The sequence below is a fragment of the Vigna umbellata genome, chromosome 1, assembly GCF_029865625.1.
Source record: "Vigna umbellata cultivar VRB3 chromosome 1, Vumbellata_1.0, whole genome shotgun sequence".
In the NCBI taxonomy this organism is placed as follows: Eukaryota; Viridiplantae; Streptophyta; class Magnoliopsida; order Fabales; family Fabaceae; genus Vigna; species Vigna umbellata.
This window is the reverse complement of record NC_142165.1, coordinates 9264253-9287971: the sequence shown is the minus strand read 5'-3', so window position 1 is coordinate 9287971 and position 23719 is coordinate 9264253. Positions and strand designations below refer to the sequence as shown.

At 37.2% G+C, this 23719-nt stretch overlaps 1 protein-coding gene across 1 annotated transcript in view; it reads left to right on the top strand.

The window, feature by feature from the left end:
* EMB2771 (E3 ubiquitin ligase) overlaps positions 1-23719 on the top strand; it is a 35395-nt gene that overhangs the window by 5572 nt on the left and 6104 nt on the right. The window contains exons 9-34 of the mRNA XM_047293667.2: positions 27-194; positions 298-788; positions 1897-2356; positions 2673-3011; positions 8540-8623; positions 9876-9968; positions 10078-10137; positions 10250-10348; positions 12497-12637; positions 13377-13457; positions 13850-13921; positions 14170-14241; positions 15095-15188; positions 15274-15353; positions 15552-15605; positions 15718-15795; positions 15912-16033; positions 16124-16284; positions 16529-16605; positions 16686-16799; positions 16886-16987; positions 17605-17745; positions 17846-18019; positions 21025-21088; positions 21175-21314; positions 21404-21561. Coding sequence (XP_047149623.2) covers positions 27-194; positions 298-788; positions 1897-2356; positions 2673-3011; positions 8540-8623; positions 9876-9968; positions 10078-10137; positions 10250-10348; positions 12497-12637; positions 13377-13457; positions 13850-13921; positions 14170-14241; positions 15095-15188; positions 15274-15353; positions 15552-15605; positions 15718-15795; positions 15912-16033; positions 16124-16284; positions 16529-16605; positions 16686-16799; positions 16886-16987; positions 17605-17745; positions 17846-18019; positions 21025-21088; positions 21175-21314; positions 21404-21561 — 3719 coding nt within the window. The remainder of the gene's footprint in view (positions 1-26; positions 195-297; positions 789-1896; positions 2357-2672; positions 3012-8539; positions 8624-9875; positions 9969-10077; positions 10138-10249; positions 10349-12496; positions 12638-13376; positions 13458-13849; positions 13922-14169; positions 14242-15094; positions 15189-15273; positions 15354-15551; positions 15606-15717; positions 15796-15911; positions 16034-16123; positions 16285-16528; positions 16606-16685; positions 16800-16885; positions 16988-17604; positions 17746-17845; positions 18020-21024; positions 21089-21174; positions 21315-21403; positions 21562-23719) is intronic.

Genomic DNA, 23719 nt, shown 5'->3' with positions numbered 1-23719 from the left:
GATGATATGTCGTGTTTATATTGTAGTCTGGGAAGCAGTGCCTATGCAAATATGTTTTACCTTGCTTAAATAAAGACAAGATTTTGCATGATCTGGAGATTTCAGAAGAATCTTCCCTTCGCAATGACTTAAAGATCACTGGCCTTGCTGATGCTGTTGAGGGCAGAGTCAACGTGATAGTAAACAACAGGCAGGTATGATGACTTGTATTCAGAGATGATCTCTTTTCATTTTATTATCTTGCAGTTGGCATAATCTGTTTCTTTACATCTTTTGGCATCTGCTTTGCATATGCAGATCTTTAGATGTGCTTTACGTGAGAGTCCTTCATCAGTGTTAGCCAATGATTGCATCACAGCACTTGCTGAGGGGCTTTGTTCTAGTTTTTACAGACATCTTCTTGGTCTTCTCTGGAAAGATGGTGATCCAGCTCATTCACCAGAAGCTGAACCCATTGTTGATTCAGAATGGAACTCCTTTTGTCATGTAATTTTGCAAATTTGCAGAAAAAATAAAATTATATGTCAAAAGGGATCTGATTCAGTGCCACATTCTGCATGGGACTTCCTTATTACTAGCCAATTTCATTATAATTTTTGCAAGGTAAACTCCATATTTGGTATGCCTTGTGCAGTGTCACTTGATCAGCAGGAATCAAATTTCGACAGGTCATTTGTAGATGACCCACAAAATTCTGGAAAGCCATTCTATACTGATCTGTTAAGGGAAAGTATGGAATCTCTTCACGGACTCTATGAAAGCCTTAAACTTGATAATCTTCGCAAAAGGTATGTCTCTAATCTCGTGAATTATATATTTAGGTTGCCTTTTCATTTTAGTCTCTAGTATACTAGCTTATGCATTTTCTGGTTATCTCTTACTTGTATCATATTAGGTGTTTTGTTTGGTAATGCTGCCCTGTTGTTTGGAAGCAGCTAGTTGGCTGGTTTAGTGAATCTAGCCAATAATCAATATTACTTTTATGTGTAAATTCAGTGTTTAGTTTAGTAATTTAGGCAATAATCAATATTAATTTTAGCTGTAAATTCAGCTTTAAATGGCTCGTTATGCTGCCCTGTTTGTTTTATACTGGAAGACTTAAAGATAAAGTGGGATAAACCTGAGATTATATTGTGATAATAAATCTGGAATCAACATAGCTCACAACCTTGTACAACATGATAAAACCAAACACTTTGAAGTAGACAAACATCTTATGAAAGAAGAGCTTGACAGTGGCTTGATTTGCATTCCATATGTGTCCACTCAAGGACAGGTTGCAGACATATTCATCAAGGGACTGAACAACAGTAACTTTGAGGGAATTATATCCAAGCAGGGAATGGAGAACACTCATTCACTAGCTTGAGGGGGAGTGTTGAGATATTTTAGGAACTTTTAGATTTGATTCCTGTTGTTTTTAATTCTGTATATTGGTTGAATCTTGATTTTATTACTAGCATATCAATCTCACATGCTAGTGCGTATAAATTACATGCACGCTTGATTTTAGGCTGTCTTGAAGACTTAGTTAAAACGTCCAAAAGGTGATTATTAGAGCTAATAAATTTAGTACTAAGTTCCTTGGGCAGCAACTTCTTGCTAACAAAATAGTTGATGTCTCTGTAATTGGTTCTTTTGTGAAACACTAAAATGGAAGCAATGTGAAGGGTTGCCCAATGATACGTCATGTGACCAACAAAATCTTTTTTCTGTTTTCTGAGTATCACAGCTAAAAGGTTAATTTGATTGTCTTTTGGTTTTCATATATTGTTCCACCATCTGGTTTAAGTATTTCATTGTGTTCTTTAGGCTGTAGCTTCCTTTGTAATTCCCACTTCTAGTTTTGTCATAAAATATTGATTCTATTTGATAATTGTTGCATATGATCTGCAGGGATTTGGAGCTTCTTTCAGTTCTCTTATGCAACATTGCTGAATTTCTGGTTGAGGAAAACTACTTGGATCATTATATTCGTGATTTCCCTGGTCTCAGTAAAAAATTTCTGAAGCCAGGAATGTCCATTTCGCCTAAAATTTGTCCGAGTTTATTCAGATGGTTTGAAAATTGCTTGCAATATGGGTGTCATTGTGCTAATACTAATGATATTCCAGCTTTAGTGTGTAAAGAAGGAAGTTCTGTGGTTAGTGTAGCCCGGAAAGTAGTTTGCTTTTACAGCATATTATCTGGTGCCAAATTGCTGGGAAATAAGCTGTCTACTGGTGTTTACTGTAGCATTACTATGGGATCACATTCTTCAAAGGAGGAGCTTACTGTTTTAGCAATGGTTGGTGAAAGGTTTGGACTTCAACAACTGGACTCACTACCTTCTGGTGTATCTCTTCCACTTCGTCATGTAAGTTTGAATGTTGGTGTCAGTCTGTCAGAGTTTGAGAACTTTTTATATAAGTTAATTTAAATCATTTTACTAATTTATGGAGTATGTTCAACATTTCAAATTATCTGTTATCTTAAAAATTTTAATGTTCATCTATATGGTATCAGGAATTGCCTACTGTTTTTCTTATTTTGAACTTTTTCGCATCTGAGACAGTAAAGTTTTCTACATGTAATTGCTTGCTACTATAATTGATCGCTTTGAGCATAATGTCTTTTGAGTTTTGACATGTTTCCAGAGCATTTTTATGTCTGATTGCTGTCATGCCTTCTAGGCATTAGATAAGTGCCGTGATTCACCTCCCAATGACTGGCCAGCTGCTGCCTACGTACTTCTCGGCCGACAAGATTTAGCAATGTCAACTTTGGCTCGTGAATGCAAGTACAGGGGCATTGAAACACCAAGCAATGTGAATTTAATCTCTATGTCCACACCTTATATGCTAAATCTGCATCCAGTGACAATATCTTCTACTATTTCTGATGCAATTGGATTGGAAGGAGCGAAGTTTGAGGATACAGATTCAGTTGATGGGTCTATGACTGATGGTATGGAGCATATATTCAATTCTAGCACACAGTTGCGTTATGGTCGTGATCTTAGATTGAATGAGGTTAGTTTCGGCACTTTCCTTATATTAAATTTTCCCTTTTTGTATAAAAAAATAACAAATAATAATAATGCAGTGCAGTAAACAATACCTATTTTAAAATATTCATTGAAATATTTGCAAAAGAATAATTTTGCATATAAAAAAAATATAAGATAAAAAAATAAAAAGATATAGAGTTAAAATAAAAGATCACATGATCTAGATTCTAGATGTTTCAGAAAAAGTGGGATTAGAGTTGATGTGGATTAAAGTTGATGTGAATGTGCTGCTGCTTCAGAATCAATTAAATATTATTAAAATCATAATGTAGAAACTTTCACAAAAAGTGAGAGATTAAAATACTGTGTAAGTGTGCTGTTGAGATAGATTTAGAATATGTCTAAGTTTGAACTTGTTAGTATGTGATTGAGACAGTGAGGGGGACACGCAAACATGTTCTATTCTCCAACTTGTTTTCTTCTCCACCACTGCTATCTCAGATTTTATTTTCATCTCTCGTATAAGCTTCTTTTTTTCTCTTCTCCTTTAGACTTTATTTCCCGTGTGATGAAGCATAAGTAGTGTGTGCTGCTTCTTGAAGTGTGTATTCCGTGAAGTGTATGCATGGCTGAATCTGATGTAACAAAATTGAATCGCGAATCTTAATGTTCCAATCCAATTCATGTCAAGATTCAAGGTATTAAACGATTCACCTTCTGATATGTATAGTCAAAGAAGAATTTCGAACCGAATCGTGATACTATCGTGTGATTCATACGATTCTAACTACCATGGTTGTTATATTTGTTTACTAAATAATTAAGATAAAATTAAATTATTAAGTTTAGGAAAGGGAGTAATCAAGTATAATGACTAATAGCAATATGGTTAAATAGGAAAATAAGTGTTCGGTGAATTTAATTGATGTTTGTCATCCTCTTCCTTTGTGTATTTATTACTTTTTCTCACTGCTTAATTATTTTTGCTCGTCAAACTTTTTTTCATTTTTTGATCTTATGCCAAAGTAAGTACCTATGTATACTTTATGTGTCTGTCAATTTAAAATGAGTTGCAATTTTCGTGTCTCTTTCAATCCGAGTCTTTGAAAAACAAAGAATAGTTTGTAATGAACAAAACTTGTTGACTTTTGTAGGCTTGTTAGCCTAGTTAAGCTTATCAACTTGTTTGTAAGTCTTTCTATTAATTTGGCTTTGTAAGCACGCATTTAGGTCAAACCAAACTTTTAAACAAGTCATACATAGGCTAAAAAAAGGCCTATAGTAGGTGAATAGTTCAACAACATCCAAGATGAGGCCAAGGATTCCTTGATCGAGGCCTTGCTATTGACACTCCAGTCGAGGTTGAGCCACGAGGCCTTGGTTGGGGCCGAGGTTATGTCACTAATGCTTTGGTCGAGGTCAAGTTGAGGACATCTTTGCCAAAGTTGAGCCAAGGATACCCCATCTATGGCCAACTTGACAATGCCATGGTTATGGTTCGAATCAAAGTGGAGCTTCGCATATCAAATAAAAATTGTGTCAGCCAAACTTTACAAAAGATTGTTTTGACCAAACGATTACTTGTGATGAACATTGATTTTAGAATTTTTAAAATATAAAAAATTGTGAAATGAAATGAAATCTATATTACTTCCATATTTCTTATTACAACATACTACATATTTATAGAACTATGGACCTAATAGTTAGGCACATCCTAACCTAAGTTAGGCACATCCTAAAGACACAAGTTAGGCACCTCCTAGACAAGTTAGGCACCTCCTAAGATAAATAAATATTACATTTGACATTTCAACACTCCCCCTCAAGCTGGATTATACATATTGTATGAGCCAAGCTTGGAATAAACACACTCAAATGGAAAGAACATCAATAAACCAAATTGCACACATAGACAAGTGTAGCCCAAGAGACTCCTCAGCATCATGTGGGAAATAATGGCCAATCAATGGATAAGAACTAAGAAACTTCAACTTGGAAAGTCTTCAAACACAAGAGATTTCCATCGAGAAACTTGTAGTGGCTAACAACAACAAAACTGCAGGGACTACACCCATGGTGGACTGACATTTCTTTTGCAGTGTTGTCTTGGAACGATACTCCCCCTCACTGCAGAGACTAAATTGCCATCACTAACTGATGGGGCCTGTAGTGGCTGGAAGCATATTGCAGTGGTTGGAAGCATACTCCCCCTTAGTGTGAACGGCGGAAATGTGAAATATCACAGTTGCTGGACCACTAAAACAAAACAAAATATTAAGCTACAATGCGGAAACAAAGGCATCAAAGATCCAAAAGACATGTCGGAGGTCCAAAATTCTTTGTTGGACAACTCCCAAGTGGTGATACTTAGCAGTGTATCACAAGAAGATCGGGCTCAACTCTAGCCCAAGAAGAACTGACGCAGTTGCGTCTGTCTGAGACGGTAGTTGGCAGCGAACGGTGGTGGACAGCGGCAAACGGTGGAGACGAAGACATCGGTAACATGAGAGGCCTTCAAAGGCTAAAAGCCACAAACCTGTAGGGTCTTAACCACCCTATACAACAATAAACCATCAGGAACTTCACTGCCTTGAGTAGCAACAAATCTTCAGGGACTTAACTACCCTGAACAACAATGAACCTTTAGGGACTTAACTGCCCTAATAACAACGAACCTGCAGAAACTGAACTGTCTGCAATGGCTAACAACAACAAACCTGTAGGGACTTAACCACCCTACAACGGCTGAAACAGCAACAAACCTACAGGGACAAACTACCCTGTGGCGGCCGAAACTTCCCCTCACACGGAGGTGGAAGAACAGGTGAGAACCGATCCGTACAAGGGACAAATCTGAAATCCCATAACATAGAACGAGTCAAATCAGCGGTCGATCTCAAAGAAGGCATTGACTGACGGTGCAAATATCCTTTCACATGGCAGAAACCAAAACACAAATATTGGGACTTATGATAGCATCAAAAAGACCCAAAGAAGTGACGCAGTGGCGTCCAAAGGTGGTCTGGGGTTGAATGAGATCCCCCAACCTTGAACATATCAACCCGGCGAGTCAAAGTGAGTTGTTGAAGAACAACACAAGATTCAGTACTTGAGCGTGCTTGCGGAAGAGGATGGTAGAGACAGGAAGCCCTTCACATTGGTGAAGGCAGAGAGCCCTTCTCAATGGAGAAGGAGATGATGGAAGCAGGCTTGGTCACAGGTTGAATCAACGGAGCAACAACATCAAAACATCACTGTTGAGAACAACAATACCCTGGTTCAGGTTCTTCAAAACAGAAACTGATTAGTATTCGGAGTCGGCACATCAGCGGCATCAGCTGCTGAGACGAAGCACAGAATCGCAGAAGCGAGAGGAAGGTCCGACGATGCGGAAAGTGCGGCGAGATGAAGATGTTATGAAGACAGACGAAGATGACAACAATGGTTGTTATGGAGGGTCAGAACAGAGAGAGGAAGCTCCGGCGAGACGACTGGACAGCGGCAAAACGGTGCCGGACAGCGGCAAACAGTGCTGGACAGGGAAAATGGTGCCTGGACAGCGACAAACGGCTGCTGGACATCAAATTTTGAGTCGATCTTGCTCAAGATCACATTCTCAAACCTAGACTTTTCATCTCTAGCCATATCTTTCTCCGTAGCACCCACTGCTAGAATCAACATCCTTAGCAGTGAAACAGATTTCCAGTAGAAGAAGCCATTTTAAACTTAGAGAAGAAAAGGGACTTAGGGTTCCAAAAACGTGAGGGAGAAAACCCTAGGTATGAGCCCAAGCCAACAAAACGGAGAAACAGGAACAAAAAACACACTCAAGAAGCTCCAGCGAGACGATCTGCAGTGACGCGGTGAAGCTCCGACACTTGGAAGGCGGCGCGTGCAGAACACGCGGTCGAGACTGGCCGAGAAGAAGCGGCACGTGACAGCTGGTGCGGAGGCTTTGGAGGACGGGACCACTAGGGTTGGGTTGCGCTTCTCAAGGCGCACCTAACCCTTGACTTCGCCGGAGCAAACGACGTTCGGCGACCACGACGGCGGACTGGCCGGAAGAAGCTCTGCGTGGCGGCGCGTGACTGAGAAGTGGCTCTCGAAACCGGCATGGTTGGCCGTCGCTCGAAGAGACGGTCCAAATCCGCAGGTCACCCGTCGAAACTGTGACGGTGGCCGGCGGTGGCGACGGCAGCGACGGTGGCCGGCCGCAGACAGAGGTTGGCGGCGGATAGTGACTAGCGATGGTCGACGGCAGAGACGACTGGTAATGACTGTGGCAGAGACTTAAGAAGAAGAGAAAGGGCTGCCCACTGAAATTTTAGGGGCTGCCGGCGGCCATGGTGGTCGTCCGCTGGCAGACAACAGATACCACCAGAAGAGGTTCAGAGAAGTGGCTCTGATACCATGTGAAATGAAATGAAATCTATATTACTTCCATATTTCTTATTACAACATACTACCTATTTATAGAACTATGTACCTAATAGTTAGGCACATCCTAACCTAAGTTAGGCACATCCTAAAGACACAAGTTAGGCACCTCCTAGACAAGTTAGGAACCTCCTAAGATAAATAAATATTACATTTGACATTTCAACAAAAATGCCCAATTTGTATCCAACTAATTGGATTGGATTTAAAATCCGAAATTGATTTCAAACAGATCCATTAAAATGAACTTAAAGTGATTTGAATATTATGGATCGGATTTGAATATCCAGATTTTTTGCACACACGTCGTGGTTTATAGAACTTTCTAATGTTAAGCCTTCTTATATTCTCATATGACATCAGGTGCCTTATAGTCTTACAGATAAGAGATTTACACTCACTTCTATTACTCATGTTGAGGATTTACATCTCGACTACAGGAGTAGATATTTGTGGATGGTTCAATAGTGGATGACACATTAGATTTAACAAATCTTATTAAAATAGACTCTTATACCATCTTAAGATGTAGACTTGAAATTTAATTTAACGTGACAAAATTGGTTTATAAGATGATGTTTACACCCACTTCTTATATATTATAATTTAATCATATCTCTGGTCAATGTATGCTATTAGAAAGTGAATTTTAAACATAATTCAACCTCATAAAACTAGTTTGAAAGGTAAGGTTTCTATTCACTTATACATTATAGTTTGGTCATATCTCTAGTCTAACGTGGGTTTTCAACATACCCCCTCACATTGAGGATTGGACATCTCTAGCATGAAAATAAATATTTATAGGTGGTCCTATAGCAGGTAGCATAATAGATCAAATCTCACTTACATAACTTTTGATACTATCTTGAAGCATATCATAACCTCACAACATTGATTTCTAAGGTAAGATTTGTGTCCATTTGTATACTTGATCATATTTTCAGTTGATGTGAGATTTTCAACACTATTAATACATGTATTTTATCATAAACTAACGTTTTTCACTAGTCCACTTTTAAAGTGATTGGTGCATGTTGTGCTAGTGCAGAAGTTGTTTACAAACTTATTTCTTCATTTTCTGATCATGGCTATTGCTACTTCTACTAGGTTAGACGCCTTTTGTGTTCTTCAAGACCCGTGGCAATTCAAACATCTATTAACCATAGTGCTTCTGATCAGGACCTCCAGCAGGTATGTATTCCCACGGTATTTGATTTATTTGTGTTAACAGTTTTTTTTGTAATATGATTATTCAATCGCCTCATATGCTGCCAAGTCTCATTCTGCAACCTTCCTTCTTTTTCAAATTTCTAATATACACCTATGGAGCCCAGATATGAATGCGGACACCGATATGGATACGGAGATATGGCTAAATCGAAAAATATATGGATACGGAGATATGGCTAAATCGAAAAATATATGGATACGGAGATATGGCTAAATCAAAAAAGTATAGGATACGGGACATAGCGTGTATATACATATTAGTTTCAAACTGTCAACTAACACAAAAATGGTCTAATCTATCTATCTAATATCTAAAAAGCGAAAAGTAATGATCATGTAAGATTTGTTTCTTATTTTTATAATCATAATAGAAACTTATGTAATAAGTTTACAAGTTATGGGTGTTTTAAAAAAAATAACTGGATTTGTGGTTATTAACATTGTGAGGAGCCATGTCAAAATCATGTCAGCAACAAAAAAGTGTCTTTCAAATTGGACACTTTACCAATACGTGTGTCGTACAAGTATCGTATGCGTGTCGGTGTTCGATACGTGTCAGACACAGGACACTATTTCTGAGGCATGTGTGAGCTTCATAGATATACACACTGCATATGACCTTGGTGATTGTGACATGCATGTATCTCAAAAATTAAATTTGCTGTTATGTACTGTCATATTAACTTTAACTGGAACTCTTGCCCATTTGGTGCAGTGCAAAATAAGTAAGATCTTCACAACCCACTTTTATGCGGAATAACTTTTTCTTCTGGATGGTATTGATATTTTGGTTTTCTTACATAGACTTGGGATTTTCTTACGTGTCTTTGGTTGCATAATCTGATTGTTTGTTCCCCTCAATTTTTTGTCATAAATTTGTATTTCTTGGGAGTTTTCATGTTCAGTTGATTTTGTTATATCATCATTTATGATTTATATATGAGGTCGTACTATTTAATAATTATTTAGGTAAGAAAAAAGTAATTAATGTACTCTGAACTTCACTATCATGAGTTTTATCTTTAATTATGAATGTTACAGCAATTAATAGTCTTAATTGTACTAAAGGAAAATATTATTTATTTATTTTTCACCTTTTGTTTTATCTTTACTCCCTGTTTATAATTTATTTCTATAGTTGAATGGGTATACTTTGTTTTTTTTTTTTCATTTCAAAATCTTCTTTTGATTAATTTCTTTTACTTTTATGAAGGCTCAGTTGTGGCATCTTGCACAAAGGACCACTTCACTTCCTCTTGGACGTGGGGCATTTACTCTTGCAACCATATATACACTCTTAACCGAGGTTCTCTTTACATTAAACTTCTTTTTTAATTCCTATTTGCCTTCACTGAGAAATTTGAAGTTACTTCTGGAAATATACTCTTTCTGATCAGTTATGTCTTGAATCTTAGGCTTTTACTGTTCCGAAGCTTGTATTAGCTGGTCGGTTGCCAGCCCAACAGAATGCTACTGTAAGTGGATATCATTCATGACAATATCTGTGTTCTGTAATACTTGTTTTGACTTGTAGAGCTTATTAGTTTTTTGTGTTTGTTGACACGAGTCATGTTTGTCTGTTCACAGGTTAATCTTGATCCAAACATCAGGAACATACAAGAACTCAGGTCATGGCCTGAATTTCATAATGCTGTTGCTGCTGGACTTAGACTAGCCCCTCTTCAGGTTTAACATTGTTCCTCAAGTTACATAGTTTTGAATAGTTTAACTTTGTTTCTGCCAGTAAATTACTATTTTTTATAAGAAAGAAATTTATTATGAAAGGAAGGTAGATACAAAATGAAGATACAACTTCAATGTTTAAAACCATACAACCTCTAAAATAAAAAATATAAATAGACTAAGAAACGAACAGCAAAACTTGCCAATCTCTTGAGATCTAACAAGGACACTCCTAGATATTTGAAAAGGCTTGGTTATTGTTGATATATTTGATTATTGTAATTTGACAATTGTTGGATATTGTTAGATATCATTAATTATTGTAATTAGTCAATTCTAGGATTGCATAGTTATGGTAATTGCTAAATTATTTTTCTGTAGTTATTATCTACCATACATAATAGTACACTCTGCATTCTCTTCTCATAGTGGTATCTAGAGCCTAACAAAAGGCAATCCTATTTTGTGACTTTTGGGTGGACTGTTTGTTAGCTTCCACTGGCAAGTTTACCAATGGCACAAGTATGCACATCTTTCGAATACAAATTGATGTAATTGCTCGTTCTCACAATTTGTTGTTATAATTATAGAAATAAGTAGCAGATCCTATATAATAAAAATGATCTATATTATATATGTATTATTAGAAACATTTACCATATCTTTATTATTAGAGGATGTTAGGTATTGTTAAGATGTCATTAGATATAATATCATTTGTATTTGGGCTTAATCCTATTTCTTGTATGATTCTTTATTATAAATACATTACTCTAGATGAATATTCTACACAAGAGGAATAAATCCTATACCTAGCTTTTCTATACATAAATAAAGCATATGTGTTGTCTTAAAAACACATGGTTTCACTTTGCTGTCTGTTTTTCCTATGGTTTAACCATCACTATTTGAACTAATTAGTAAAATGATTGTATGCAATCAAAGACAACAACACAGTAAAAAACTAAAACATATAGTTTATGATTATTTGTTTTGGTTAGATATATTAGATTATTATATATCTTATCTTCATCTTTTATCTTTAATTACTTTGTTATTTTTCTTTATTTATATTTTTGGCTTAGTCTATGTTTTCTTTATTATAAATACAGTACCTTATATATATTTTCTACATAAGGGAGATTAATCCCAAATCTGTTTTTCACTATGTTCACCATGGTATCACGAGCCTAAATTATGTTTTAGAAAAATTTCGTTGTCTCTGCCACTCCAATGGCTGCCTCCACTGCAGTCTGCCAGTGTTAACATCGCTAGGGTTCCAGTTTAGACCGATGACCACACGATTTTAATTTTCTCAACCAAACGATTTTAATTGTCTCGACCAAACGTGCCGTCAACGACGCTTTCATTGGAGCTCTCATGCACCTCCAAAAGTCACCCACATGCGTTGTTTTACAGTGTGTGGCGGCGCATCCTTGCTCCTCTCCGCTAGCGACTCAATGTCTTTATGGTGTTTGTCAACCCAATTTTGTGTTTCACGAGACTTGAAGTTTGCTAACATGCACAGGTTCTTTTTTGTCAATGATACCATCAAGGACTTTACCAATACCTCATGAATAAAAAAATTGGACTCTTCCTGCCTTGATGGTTCCTGGTTGAATATTTGAATAATTTGGGACCTATTTGAAAATTCGCAAATAGTTCAGGGACCTAGTCAGTAATTTAACCTAGAAAATATGTATTAGAATTTTGAAATGAAAAATTTACTCTTCCTACCCTTTCCTTTCCCTCCTAATCCCAACTTCCAGAACCAAAGGGAAGGTGTAATGGGTCCTTTTCTTTGTGTGGTAGATTGTGGATGAAATTTGTCACCTGGATTGGTGGGTAACAAATTGAGTTTTGTGTTTATCCTTGGGCTTCATTTTGTTTAGAACTTGGATTATTTCAGTAACTAAGCGGATTATTTATCTTTTGGTGCTTTTTCTGGTCTTTTCTTTTTACCAAACAAACATGATTGTTAATGGAATGTGTCAGATATTAGAGGCATATACAAAAGCTTAAAAGGCGTCTGTGTGTTTTAAAGCAATAGCTTAGTCTCAGCAACGTTTTTACTTAACAAAGCATTTGGTTTGAGTATTTATTATTTTAGCTTCCATATTTCTTATAATTGCATATAAATCCCTTTTGCAGGGAAGAATGTCAAGAACATGGGTTTTGTATAACAGACCTGAGGAGCCAAATTCTGTTCACGCTGGACTTCTACTTGCACTAGGATTGCATGGATTTCTGCGTGTATTAGCTGTTACTGACATCTACCAGTATTTTTCTCAGGTTTAATTCTTTAATGCTTTACTAGCATTTCATTTTATTCTAAGGGTGATGATTTATTGTTACGAAATAGAAATAATTAATCTTAAATTTCTATTGAAAATAATATGTTCCATAGCATGCATTATATGTTGCTGCTGCTATGAGCTCAATCTTTACTTTTTTGGCCCTTTTTATAATTACTTTTCTAGTCAAATTGTGTCTAATTATTGGTTGAAAGCTGCTAAACTTAAGGTTTTTGGTGCTAGTTACCAAGTGCTACAGTCATGTAATCTTGCATTGCTGCTGCCCCTAGCTAAAGGAACGGCATTGCAGTGTGTTTGTGTCTTGTCTGTTGTGCCTGCAATCCAATTTCAAACAAATTTTCTTTTTTGGTGGGGGGTTGGCAATTTTTGTTGGTAAAGGTGCAAGTAGACAATTGAGGTCGCTGATGGAAAATACAGTGTTATTTTAGAGTTTTGAGAGTTCTTTTTAAACTGAAATATTCTTATGAGAGTGATTGGAGTCATAACTAAATTCAATCAACTAAACATAAGTTGGAACCTGAATTTACAAAAGTTTGAGTTGGTGAAATATTTGATTATGAGGGCCTTATTGTCACTACAAAATGGTTGATGCAATATAATTCTTTTAATTTCAAAGATCTCAAGGACAATTTGTGAGATCTTTCCTTTTATGTTATATTGTCATGTTTTCAACTTTTCCATTTTGTACGACAGTGATTTTTCTCATGTATGTTCAGGAGCATGAAAGTACCACTGTGGGATTGATGCTTGGTCTTGCAGCTTCTTATGGAGGCACTATGCATCCAGCTATATCAAAGGTATTATCAAGCACAACTTTTCTGATGAAATTGATGCTGATCTCTGCTCTTAAATGCTAGATCACAGTTTCAGATGTATGAATTGTATAAAAATGAAATGAGATTGAAAGATTAAAAGTGTTATTCCTATATATAAATAATATAAAGTAATTTATATGACAAGGAGTTTTGGAAATGTGTAAGAAATATGTTTTTAGTTTGTATTTGTACAATTGTAGTTATATATTTATTATGTTTTATGAATTTTTATACATTTTTAGATATGTATCTTGCACATATTGTGTGCTGTTAGTTTTAGAGTAACCAGATCATCATATTGTATGAATGCATCATACTATCTTCTCTCTTGTTCCTCCTATGTTTAGAGAACTGATAAAATTATCCTCTAACAGACACTTTATTTTCACATTCCTGTACGACATCCATCTTCCTATCCAGAGTTAGAGGTTCCAACCTTGCTCCAGGTATCTTTTATGTTTATTTTATTTGTTCAATTTAGATTAGCCTCTTTCACCCCTTCCCTCTGTCTGTGCTGGTTCTTTCTAAAATCAGAAGAGGAGTTGTAAATACTCAAAGTTGTGCCTTTCTCTTGCTTGCTTACTTGTATGTCCTGATGAAATTCATTATTCTGTTAATAAGATTCAATTTGCATGCTATACTTCTATCACCACCCAACGATATTTTTCATGCTGAAAGTGTTATATTTTTTCAGTCAGCTGCTTTAATGTCTTTGGGGATTTTATATGAAGGTTCAGCTCACCCACAAACAATGCAGGTTTTATTGGTAACTATATTTCTCATCTTCATTGTCCGTTTATTCAATGCTTGAACTTATACCTGAATTATTCTATTCTTGCATGCCATCAAGATAAAGTCAACATGAAGGTAGATTATAGTTGTACTATTACTATTAATTATGCTGAATTCTATTGCTTTCTTGGACCATTTAACCAGTGGGTATGATTTATGTCATTGTTGCCTCTTTCCCCTTCCTTTAAATGCAACCTGAGTTTTGATATATTTTTAATTCATTATCATTTGTGCACTAGTGTGTTTAGGACTTGGTTTATCAAATTTGTTTGATTGTGTTAGGATGATAGGATAGATTGGGTTTAGGAGTTAAGGGTGTGCGGGTGTCGGTTGTAAAAAGGGGAGCGGGTCAGAGCTGCTATAAATAGAGCTCTTGTAACTCTGTAGAGAGGATTGAGTGTATTTTGTGTAAAGTCAGGTCTTTAGCCTGTAGAGGGAGGTTATGCTCTCAACCAGGGAGGTTATGCTCCCAACCCATTCTTTGTAAAGAGGATTCTTTTACTGTGAATAATAGAAAAACCCATTCATCCATTACTGTTTCTATCTTTTGAGTGTGTTCTTGTTAGGTTCCAAACCCAGGTACCTAACAGATTGCATAATCTGTCTGGTATATACATACTCTTATTTTTCAATAGCAGTTCATAAATTTCTTTCCATTTTCTTTTGTTTTGCATAATACCTTTTTACACTAAATAATAATATCAATCTCTTCACTGGTTGATTAGGGCTTGCAGGGTTTCTTATCTACTAAATTGTTTGTGACCTATGTTTCTATTTATTTTCTTCTTTCAACTGGTCTTCCCCTACATCTATTTGTAATTTTTCAGGGTGAAATTGGGCGCCGAAGTGGAGGTGATAATGTTCTAGAGCGAGAGGGCCATGCTGTTTCTGCAGGATTTGCACTGGGTCTTGTTGCACTGGGTATTAGCGCTTAAATAAATTGAAGGTTTTGGATTTTGGTTTCAGTTTTCTGTTGTTTGTCTAACCAAAATATGTTTGCCTGAAGGACGGGGGGAAGATGCACTTGGTTTCATTGACACGTTTGTGAATTGCCTGTTTCTCTACATTGGTGACAAAGTACACAATGTAATGGAATTCACAGATTTTCCCATCTTTTTTTTTCCTTCCTTTCCAAGAACTTCTGTCTTTTTGTTCTTTAGCAGTTAAAATGAGTCTTAGTTTTGAATGTATGCAAGATATCATGCGGTTGTGATCCTGTCTTCTGGCACTTTAGGACTAATAATGTGTATAATTCTATATAATGATTAACTACTTCTGCAACAGGAGAGACCTCATTTTTCAACAGTCTCAATGGACGAATGTCGTGGCTCTGCACAGGTTCAGAGAATTCAATTCATGATTTATTTTTCCACAATGAAATAAAATTGTATGAGCTATTATAGTTAGGACACTCTTGCATAATTATTTTAAACATTTGTATTTGTTGTAGATGATGGATGGGACAACGGTCAATATTGATGTCACAGCACCTGGAGCCATCATTGCCATTGCTTTGATGTTTATGAAGGTGCTTCTGATGAACACACTCTACAATAAGTAATAGATATGGCAACGGAGTCTTTATCTGCTGCAATTTAAGTTGCTTCCTAACTTTCTAACTTTGGTCTGTATTCTTTTGGACAGACAGAATCTGAGGCTATTGTGTCTAGGCTCCCAATTCCCAATACATTTTTTGATTTGCAGTATGTGAGACCTGACTTTATAATGCTCAGAGTCATTGCTCGAAATTTAATAATGTGGAGCAGGTTTGTACTAGTTTCTTTAGGTTGTTGCAACAATCTACTTGAACCTGTTTGACACCCTTTTGATCCATGTTTGCTGCATATGTTTTGTAGGGTTCATCCCTCAAAAGATTGGGTTTGGTCTCAGATTCCTGAGATTGTCAGATGTGCTGTTGAAGGGATCGGAGGTGATGACAATGACATTGACGATATGGATGCTGAGGCTTTTATACAGGCCTATGTTAATATAATAGCTGGAGCTTGTATATCACTTGGTAATGTGTTCATTAGTCTTCACACTCATTTTATGATAAGTTTAAGAGAGTCCTTGTATGTTGATATCATACAAATTCTTTGCATGAAAACATTAATCATGCTACTGAATGAAATTATTTAAATCTCCATTGCTTCTATTGTCCTAGATATATTTTCTTATCCAAAGTTCCATCTATCTTTCTTACCACTCTGGTTGTGGTGCTGTTTGGTCTTTGTGTTGAAGTGTATTCTTAACCGTGTTAGGACTGGTGTTTGCTGGCACAAGAAATGAAAATGCGCAGGAATTACTTTATGAATTTGCTATTTACTTTCTTAATGAGGTCAGTACAGATTTACGTAACCTAACTCTCCAATGCAAGCTAAATGATTGGTTCTAAATGGTTTATATTTTGTTTTGCAGATCAAGCCTGTATCTACTACAAGTGGAAAGGTTTTCCCTAGCGGACTCTCTCACCACATTGATAGGGGCACATTGGAAACATGCCTTCACCTTATTGTTCTATCTCTATCTGTGGTGCCTGCTTTCTCCTTCTGCCAGTGTCAATTAATTGTTTATTAATATCACGTGTAAAATTCTATGTTTAAACTTCTGTATACTAGGTGATGGCTGGGTCAGGACATTTACAGACCTTTCGGTTGTTGAGATTTCTAAGGAGCAGAAATTGTGCAGATGGGCAGTCAAGTTATGGCATTCAGATGGCAGTAAGTTCTGCAAGTTGCCTTACTGTTTTGTAAGTTTTATTTGAGGAGATAAAATAGCGAATATCAAAGGGGTTGGGTATTGAACTACCCTACCTTAGGTGGTGGTTTGGTACCATCATGCTAAAACAGCTATTGATCTTCATTCAATATGTCTTTTTATTGCATGCCCGCAAGTATTCTGTCTTTCTGTATATACGAATATTTCTCTATGTTTTAGACATATAGAATTGTGCTTTAGCTAGAAGAATCAGTGAAAAGTATTCTTCAATCATTTGGTGTCTGGTGAACCAAAAAGTCTATGCTTTGTAATCATTAAATGTATATTAAGTTTCTTCTGCTTGTGCTTTATTATAATCATCAATAGACAAAGGCTTATGGAGATTCAAATAGCTTTTATTATAATAGTAATATCAAATGTCTCCTTGGAATTCATACATTCCTGTACTTCATTTGGTAAAACATTTTTTTTACATCATTACATGATCTATATTCATGCGACATCTTGTATTTGCTCAAATTATTTCTTTTTCATACAAGTTTGATAATTAGCTTTCCTCTAATTGCCTTCTGTTTTTTCTTTTTTCTTTTTTTCCTTTTTTGTAAACCTGTTGTCTTAGGTAAGCTTAGCTACTGGTTTCTTGTTTCTTGGTGGTGGAATGAGAACATTTTCGACAACCAACCATTCCATTGCTGCTTTGCTAATTACTTTATATCCACGTTTGCCAACTGGTCCGAATGATAACAGATGCCACCTTCAGGTATGTAAGATTGGTGGAACTACTGTAACTTGTGATAAAAGCTTATATGTTCATTAGTTTACAGTTGGAAATAATTTTCTGAAAAGAGTTTTTTTGGAAGGCATTTCGCCATCTATATGTACTTGCAACAGAGGCACGATGGATTCAAACAGTTGATGTTGACACGGGTCTGCCTGTTTATGCTCCTCTTGAGGTAACTGTCAGAGAAACTGAGCATTATGCAGAATCCAGCTTTTGTGAGGTCACCCCTTGCCTTCTGCCAGAAAGATCAATTGTAAGTATGAATGTCTGGGTGCTGTCTATGAATGAAATCTGTGGGGTGCTTTAATTTGTCCTATTCAGTTAATTTTTTTTTGTTTCACATTTCTTTTGTTTTTGATTGAATTCACTTTTATTTGATAGCTTTGTGTTGTAATTTGAGATAATATCTTTAGAATCTTCCTAATTAGAGGAAATAGATATAAAATCTTTATTTTATTTTACTTTCCTAGTTTCCCTATTTCTCTTTATTTTACTTTCCTAGTTTCCCTATTTTCCTTTTTAGGAGAATTAGATTATTACAAATAGAAAGTACCAGAATGCATTTTTTATGATTGAGAATAATAAATAAGTCTTATTTTCCATATGGTATCAGAGCTTGTCTAATCCGCTTCCGCTGTCTTTGCTGTCTGCTGGCGGCGACCGCTATGGCCGCCGACGGCTCCCTAAAAGTCTCTTCTTTAACATATGTTTTTAATGGGCTCCAATTGCCCTAGTCAAGTTCTACCTTAGAATTCTAGCTTTTTCTCCAGCATTACCAACACGTCTGTCCTTTTGATAACAGCTACACAAAACTGTGCTTCCAGAATCTGGCCTAGCTATAAGCTATACTTTCAGAATTCAATCTGACCTAGCTATAAACTATACTTCCAGAGAGTTGAATCTGACCTAGCTATAAGCTATACCTCCAGAGTTGAATCTAACCTAGCTATAAGCTATACTTCCAGAGAGTTGAATCTGACCTAGCTATAAGCTATACTTCCATAATTTGTCTCAGAATGGGATTCCTTAGACCAGTAGCTGCACCTGTAGTTTAAGTAATGCCCAAAGTTGGCATCTTCACTGACTTCCAATCAGAATCCTCGTTCACTGTATTCCGCTGTGCACCGCACCGTCCGCTGCCGGCCACCTTTGCAGTTTCGACCGGTGACCAACGGATCTGAATCGTCTCTTCGAGCGACGGCCAACCGCGCCGGTTCTGATGGCTACTTCTCATTCACGCGCCGCCACGAGCGCCAAATCAGTCCGATAGTCGTCGCCGCCGCTGTCGTCATTTTCTCCGGCGAAGATAAGGGTTGGGTGTGCCTCAAGGAGCGCGACTCAACCCTGGTAATCCACCTCCCACGCGCCGCCATTCTTCAGCTGGTCTCGGGTGCGTACCCTCCCGGTGTCGGAATCACACCGCGCCACTGCCGGTCGTGTCGCTGGACCAACATCTCTGTAATCTGCTCCTTTTGATATGTCACTTTAACGCCATCATCTCGCCACTGTACTGAATCGCTGGATATACTTCATGACCCGCTCTCTCAACAGGGAGACCTCTTTCGACGCCATCGCGTCAATTCTTTCCTCTCCATTACGAAGGGTTCTCTACCTCTCCATTCGTTTCTGTTTCTCGAGCAACAATGCTTCGTTTTGCTGCTACCACAGTCGGCGCTGGCGCAGTCAGTCGCCATCGCGGCAGTCAGTTGTTGTAACCTCTGCAGTTTGTCACTGCCGGCGGTTTGTCGTGAGGAGAAATATTTTTCAGCCCCGACAGAGAACTTCCTTCTTGGGCTAGACTTTAGCCCGTACTTCTTGTGATACAGTGTTAAGTATCACCATTTAGGAGTAGTCCAACAGAGAACTTTGGACCTCCAACCTGTCTTTGGCCTTTTGATGCCATCATAAGTCCCAATCTTTGTTGTTTTTGGTTTCTGCCAATGCCTTGTTGTAACAACTCACTGAGAGTTGTTCTAATGCCTTGTTGTAACAGCTCACTGAGAGTTGTTCTATGAGACTGCCCACTGATTTGGCTCGTTCGATGTTAGGGGTTTCAGATTTGTCCCCAAGTACAGATCGGTTCGCACCAGTTCTTCCACCTTCACGTTCTGTCATTGACGTGCATATGCCGTTCAGTCGTGAGGAGAAGAAAAGTTTCAGCCGCTGTAGGGTGGTTAAGTCCCAGGTTTGTTGCTGTTAGCTGCTACAGGGTAGTTCAGTTCCTGCAGGTTTGTTGCTTAGTCCCAACAGTTTTGTTGCTGTTAGCCGCTGCAGGGCAGTTCAGTTCCTGCAGGTTTGTTGCTGTTCAGGACAGTTAAGTCCCTAAAGGTTTGTTGTTGTTAGGGCAGTTAAGTCCCTTAAGGTGTGTTATTGTTCAGGGTGGTTAAAGTCCCTACAGGTTTGTGGCTGTTAGCCTTTTAGTGCCGCTGCAGGGTAGTGTAATCCCTGCAGGTCTGTTGTTGTTTAGGGTAGTTAAGTCTCTGAAGGTTTGTTGCTGTTTAGGGTAGTTAAGTCCCTACAGGTTTGTGGCGGTTAGCCTTTTAGTGCCGTTGTAGGGTAGTGTAATCCCTGTAGGTCTATTGCTGTTTAGGGTAGTTAAGTCCCTACAGGTTTGTGGCTGGCCTCCCATATGTTACTCATGGAAATCATGTTCTTGAAGTTTTGTTGTTGTTTGCCACTATTGATGGCAATCCAGTCCCTGCAGTTTGTTGTTGTTCGCCACTGGAGGCCCTTCATCTGTTCTTGTAGTTTGTTGCTGTTTGTTGCTGCAAGTCATCATCCATTTTTGATGGAAATCTCCCTCGTCCATTGCTGTCCAAGTTGAAGTTTCATGGTGCTAGTTCGCCCTCGTCCATTGCTGTCCAATTTGGTTTATTGACGTTCTCTACAATTGAGTTTGACTATTCCAAGCTTGGTTCATACAATCTTGTATGATCCAGCTTGAGGGGGAGTGTTGTAATTTGAGATAATATCTTTAGAATCTTCCTAATTAGAGGAAATAGATATATAATCTTTATTTTATTTTACTTTCGTAGTTTCCCTATTTCTCTTTATTTTACTTTCCTAGTTTCCCTATTTCCATTTTTAGGAGAATTAGATTATTACAAATAGAAAGTATCAGAATGTATTTTTTATGATTGAGAATAATAAATAAGTCTTATTTTGCATACTTTGGACTTGTAAATTTCCTATTGTTGAAGCAAAGAAAAACATTTGTAGCCTTTTACAACTAATTTGTATTGGCATTGGTGGTTACAGTTGAAAAGGATACGTGTTTGTGGGCCTCGCTACTGGCCTCAAGTAATAGACTTTACTCCTGAAGGTACACATAAACTGTTTTGCTGTTTATATGATCTGTTAATTATATACTTCTTAATCAAGTAACTCCAATTGCGCATTGAATAACAGATAAACCATGGTGGAATTTTGGAGACAAGAATAATCCATTTAATTCTGGTATTCTTTTTATCAAAAGAAAGGTTGGAGCTTGTTCATATGTTGATGATCCCATCGGATGTCAGTCACTGCTATCACGTGCAATGCACAAGGTTGAAATTACATATTGTATGATGCTGCTAGACATGTTTATAATTTATTCAAGTGTTATATGCCCATTTTATTTTATTGCTTGATCTAGGTGTTTGGCCTGACAAGTTTGAAAGCATCTGATACAATCAGGGACATTCGTAATGGATCTGATTCTATCACAGTTGATCAGTTGGTTGGTACCTTCTCATCTGATCCTAGTTTGATTGCTTTTGCTCAACTCTGCTGTGATCCCTCTTGGTATAATAGGTAAGCTCATATTTGTAGATTGTTTGTGTTAGGTTATGTTTTTATGTGTCTTCCATTCTACTTGTTTGATTTATGTAATATTTCTTAAATCTTTTGATGAATAATTAACAGTTTCATTTTATTTGACTTGCACAGAAGGAACAAATCTAAGTGTGGGTTTTCATATGCATACTTGAACTATCTGTGTAGAAAATTAAAAAAGGAAAGAAATTGTCAAGAAAGGAGAACACTGATTGCTCATCCATACTATAAAATGTATTTTGTGCCAGATGGAGTATAACTTTTTTATTTAAGAACTTTTATTTGACAAATACTTTGAAAAACATTTATTTGTACATTTTGACTGGGGCTTGGGTTTTAAGGAGTTCATAAGTTTCAAATCAAATAATATGAGATATTTGGTGGGTACTTAATTACCTTGGTTCTTCCCCTCAACAACTACCTTTTGTTAGGGTTAGTATACTACAGTTAAATAGTTGATATGTAATATACTATGGAACTTTCTCTGTATTTTGTACAAGTGTTTTCTGTGTATTTGTACAGCTGTCAACATTAGACAGCTGTCAGTAAATGACTCATAAATTAGTGTACTATTGAGTAAGTAATTGAATAATACAGGGATTCATTCATCTTATTTTCTCCCCTCTCTGTTCCATTTACTCAGGTGCTATCATGAGCTATTTTTCTTGATCCTGGTTCTGCGCATCTCTTTGTCTTGTTCTCCTTTGCACTCTGTTCTTGTTTGCGAATGTGATTGACGTATTTGTTGGACAGTTTTGCGATCGGTGCTGGTTCTTCAGCCAATTCTTCTGTCTATGTTCTCATTTGCGAGTCTGTTCTTGTTTGCGTCTTTGATTCTTGTTAGTGACTTTGATTGATGTGTTGGCTTCCTTTTCTCATTCTCGCTATTTGGCAGTCAATTGTTTTCGCTCAAGTGCTTTGTTGTGGTTTGGCAGTGCTTCTATATTGCCTTTTGAAGTGCTAGCTTCTGCTTGTCTATTGCCTTCAGTATTCACTGTTTCATTGACGCTTATCTTCTGTTTGATAAATTGCTTGTTCTTTATCGGATATCTTCTGTTAGGTTCCTGAGTATACCTTAGATCCTATCATCTTCCTAAGTACTATGGCTGCAAATTCTTTTCCTATCTCTATTGCGGAAAAATTGGATGATTCGAATTATCTATACTGGTGTCAATATGTTGGAACCAGTGATAAAATCACATAAGCTTCAACGCTTTGTGGTTAATCCAGTCATTCCCCCTTGGCTCCTTACTGAACTTGACAGAGCTACTGAGAATATTAGTCCGGAGTATGAAGCTTGGGAAGTTCAGGATCAAACTTTGTTGGTGTGGTTATGGTCTACACTTCCGAAATCTGTTCTCTCCCGTGTTCTTGGCTGTATTCATTCTTATGAGGTTTGGGAAAAGATACATGAATATTTCAGTCTTTAGACTAAGTCTCGGGCAAGACAATTGCAAGCTGCTACGAGAGCTGTCAAAATTGATTCCAAGACTGTTGAAGAATATTTACTGAAGATAAAAATTTATGTAGATGAACTGGCTAGTGTTGGAGTTCCTGTTCGCCATGAAGAGCATGTAGGTGCTATTCTTGAAGGCTTGGCAGCTGATTATGCTCTTGTTGTATCTGTTATTGAGAGCAAAAAACGCACACCATCCATTGCTGAGATTGAAGCATTATTGTATGGTCACGAAATTAGGTTCAAGCGACATGTTACTGAAATAGAAACTTTAGTTCAACCATCACTGAATTACACTCAGGGATAATTTTCCAGAGTTAATTCTTCAAGAGGTGGCTTTCGTGGATCCTCTCGTGGTACTGGTGGTCCCTCTAGAGGTTGTGGTGGCAAATTTGCTAATTTCCAGTGTCAACTCTGTCTAAAGTTTGGGCCTACAGCCAATGTTTGTCATTATCGGGCTTATTCTAATTCTCGACCTCCTGAATCGTTGTGCTTCATTGATCCAGCCACACAATGGTTAATTCCGTATTCTGCTGGAACGTACAGGACCTCTAACACTAACATTCCCTGAGTGTTTGCTTACTATTTAATTGGTATCACTATATCAAAGTTGATTTTAGTGCCTCATAAAAAGCAACCTATGGAGAGGCTGAGTCAAGGAGTGTGGTGTGACTTAGAAGT